Source organism: Piliocolobus tephrosceles, chromosome 5 (genome assembly GCF_002776525.5).
Source record: "Piliocolobus tephrosceles isolate RC106 chromosome 5, ASM277652v3, whole genome shotgun sequence".
Classification (NCBI taxonomy): domain Eukaryota; kingdom Metazoa; phylum Chordata; class Mammalia; order Primates; family Cercopithecidae; genus Piliocolobus; species Piliocolobus tephrosceles.
Genome location: NC_045438.1, coordinates 56,782,051 through 56,785,055, shown reverse-complemented (window position 1 = coordinate 56,785,055; position 3,005 = coordinate 56,782,051). Strand labels below are relative to the sequence as shown.

General features: G+C 39.3%; 1 protein-coding gene across 1 annotated transcript in view; it reads left to right on the top strand.

Moving 5' to 3' along the window:
- The window catches only part of NOX3 (NADPH oxidase 3), a 60,576-nt gene extending 57,845 nt beyond the window's left edge, over positions 1-2,731 (top strand). Inside the window, exons 13-14 of the mRNA XM_026454389.1 lie at positions 818-971; positions 2,525-2,731. Coding sequence (XP_026310174.1) covers positions 818-944 — 127 coding nt within the window. The 3' untranslated portion in view covers positions 945-971; positions 2,525-2,731. The remainder of the gene's footprint in view (positions 1-817; positions 972-2,524) is intronic.
- The last annotated feature ends 274 nt before the right edge of the window (positions 2,732-3,005 follow it).

Here is a 3,005-nt window from a genome sequence, read left to right as displayed (position 1 = left end):
GTGTTTGGGTGACTGTCTTATCAGCAATGTCAAGATTAGAGATGACAATGTTTGGGTGACTGTGTTATCAGCAATGCCTTTTTCTTTTCCAGCTCTCCCTTCTGGACTTCTTTGAAAATTAAAATAATTCCAACAGGAGAAATTAATTAAATTGCTATTACTGTAGCATAAATTTTATTATCTATAAAAAGGCAGGGCTGAACAGGATATTAGTAATAACTAACCTTTTTAAAACCCTTTTGAATGTATTATCTCGTCTTGCTTTTGATAAAACATACAAAGTAGTCCTTATCATCTTTTACAGATGCAGAAACTGAGGTATAGTGACTTGCCCAAGACCACGCAGATACTACTCAGCAAAGCCATTTAGCCACTCATTCAGCAAATGTGTATTGATTGTCCACTGTATGCACTGTTCCAGGTGCTAGAATAAAACAGATCAAGTTTATGTTCTCAGGAAGTTTACATCTGGTCACGTATCCAAGAAGACATGAATCAAGGTCACCTGGCCAAAAAGCCTGGTCTATAAAAATCCCTCTGTATCAAAACCCCTCAACAGTCTCATGGCCGCTTTCATGCCGAGTCTTCTCGGCTCCACCTCCCTGATTAGTTCAGGGGAGGATACTGAGAACCTGGGAGAGAGCACGGTGCTGAAAGTAGGTAGAAAAAAAAATCTAAGAAAAAAGGACATGGAGGGAGAAAAATAAATAAGTAACCTCACAGTCACAACCACTTCACTAATCTTATCATTGTCTTGGCTTCCGGCTGGCCTTGCCTCCAGGTGACATTTTCTTTCCTTTTCTTACCCCTACTGCAGCAGCAGCATTGGCGTGTTCTTCTGTGGACCTAAAGCTCTCTCAAAGACCCTTCAAAAGATGTGCTGCTTGTATTCATCAGCTGACCCCAGAGGTGTTCATTTCTATTACAACAAGGAGAGCTTCTAGACTTTGGAGGTCAAGACCAGGCATTGTGTAAGTGGCTGCAATCATATAGGTCAGGGATTGGGAAATTCTTCCCACAAGCGGCCAAATAGTAATCATTTGAGGCTCTGTGGACTGTATGGTCCCACTCTCAACTCCTGAACTCTGCCATTGTAAAGTGCCAACATTGCCACAAACAATAATGTCAATGAATGGGTATAGTTGTGTTCCAATAATATTTTACTGATGGACACTGAAGTCACGTTTCACTTTTATTTATTTATTTATTTATTTATTTTGAGGCGGAGTCTTGCTCTGTCGCCCAGGCTGGAGTGCAGTGGCCGGATCTCAGCTCACTGCAAGCTCCGCCTCCCGGGTTCACGCCATTCTCCTGCCTCAGCCTCCCGAGAAGCTGGGACTACAGGCGCCCGCCAACACGCCCGGCTAATTTTTTGTATTTTAGTAGAGACGGGGTTTCACCGTGTTAGCCAGGATGGTCTCGATCTCCTGACCTTGTGATCCGCCCGTCTCGGCCTCCCAAAGTGCTGGGATTACAGGCTTGAGCCACCGCGCCCGGCCTGAAGTCACGTTTCATATAATTTTCTTGTATCATGAAATTTTTACAAATTGTAAAAGTCACTTTTCGCACATTGACCATCCACATAGTCAGGGGGTGGGCTGGATTTGGCCTGTGGGCCAGAGCTTGCTGACCCCTGGCATAGGCTGTCTTTCCCAAACTTGTTTCCATGCCCAACGTTACATCCAACATGGAGACTTATGCTGCTGCTTGGCTTGAAGTTTCCTTTAGAAATCGTTTCAAATTTCCATTTCCCTGATGGCAGAGACAACCAACCCACATCCAAACCTGATCTTTTCTGCTTTAAACTTAAGCTCCTTTTGTGCTTTTGTTCATCCTCTGTAGATCACAGAAATCACCAACGGAGGTTATCTTTCATAAAAGTCCTTTAATACTTGAAAATGATAATCAAATCATCCCTTTCCTATCCCTTTTCTGGTCCAAACAATACTAAATTCTTAACCTTTTGGCCTAAGATACATATCAAGCTCTTCCTTCACCTTGTTGCTCTTATTCAAATTCACTTCCATTTCTTCATATCCTTTTAAAATGCATTGAGAAGCATGACTAGTATTGAGCAGAAGAGGGACTTTCTCAGAGCTTATATGCCATATATTTACAAATAAATTCTATGTTTTCTTTTCTTCCTTCTTTCTGCCTTCCTTCCTTTCCTTCTTCCTTTCATATTTCTTTCTCTTTTAACAAATACTTTTTATTCTACCACATTTTGGTCTGTGGTCTTCTTAACACTTACACTCCTACTCAACTTCTGCCCCACAAAATAACTGAAATTGTTTCTTTAATTCCCATTGTGCCAGTTTTTCTATACTATGCAGCTATTTTACTCGCAAGATGTTCGCAAAGTATTCCTCACTTCTTATAATTCCTGCTACTAATACTGATTAATTTTTTAGAATTTTTCTAATATTTCAAGATTGTTTTGAAGTTTAGCCCCAGACACTAATACTGGTATGTAGCTTGTAATATCTACATATTTCACTGATAATATCTCAAATCTTTTGTTTAGGTTTTCAATTAAGTTATTGACTCCAAAGAACTCCACCAGGAATTCCTGTGACGGCCTGTTGATATGAGCTCCCAGTTGGGAACTGGTGAACAATAATTAACTACTGCAAACAGTACATCATACCATACTTCGTTAGCTTATAAATAACATGTCATATACGACAGCACAAAAACTTTTACTGAAATTAAAATATATTATGTTTCTCAAAGGCTTCTTATCTTTGTGGACTGTCATTCTGCCATAAAAGAGAATTAAATTGATCTGGCATGATGTGTTTTGACAAAGGCAGCCTCTTAAGCTCTTCTAAGTATTTCTAAATTATAAATTGATCACTTCTTTTACTTTATCCTCAGATTTTTATGTTGACCTGATGCTTTCTATGATATTAATATTGATTTTATAAGTTAGGAATATTCCATTCATGTCTAAAAAAATTATTTCTACTATCTCTGCATTGGAATTTCTCAGTAACTTGAGGTAT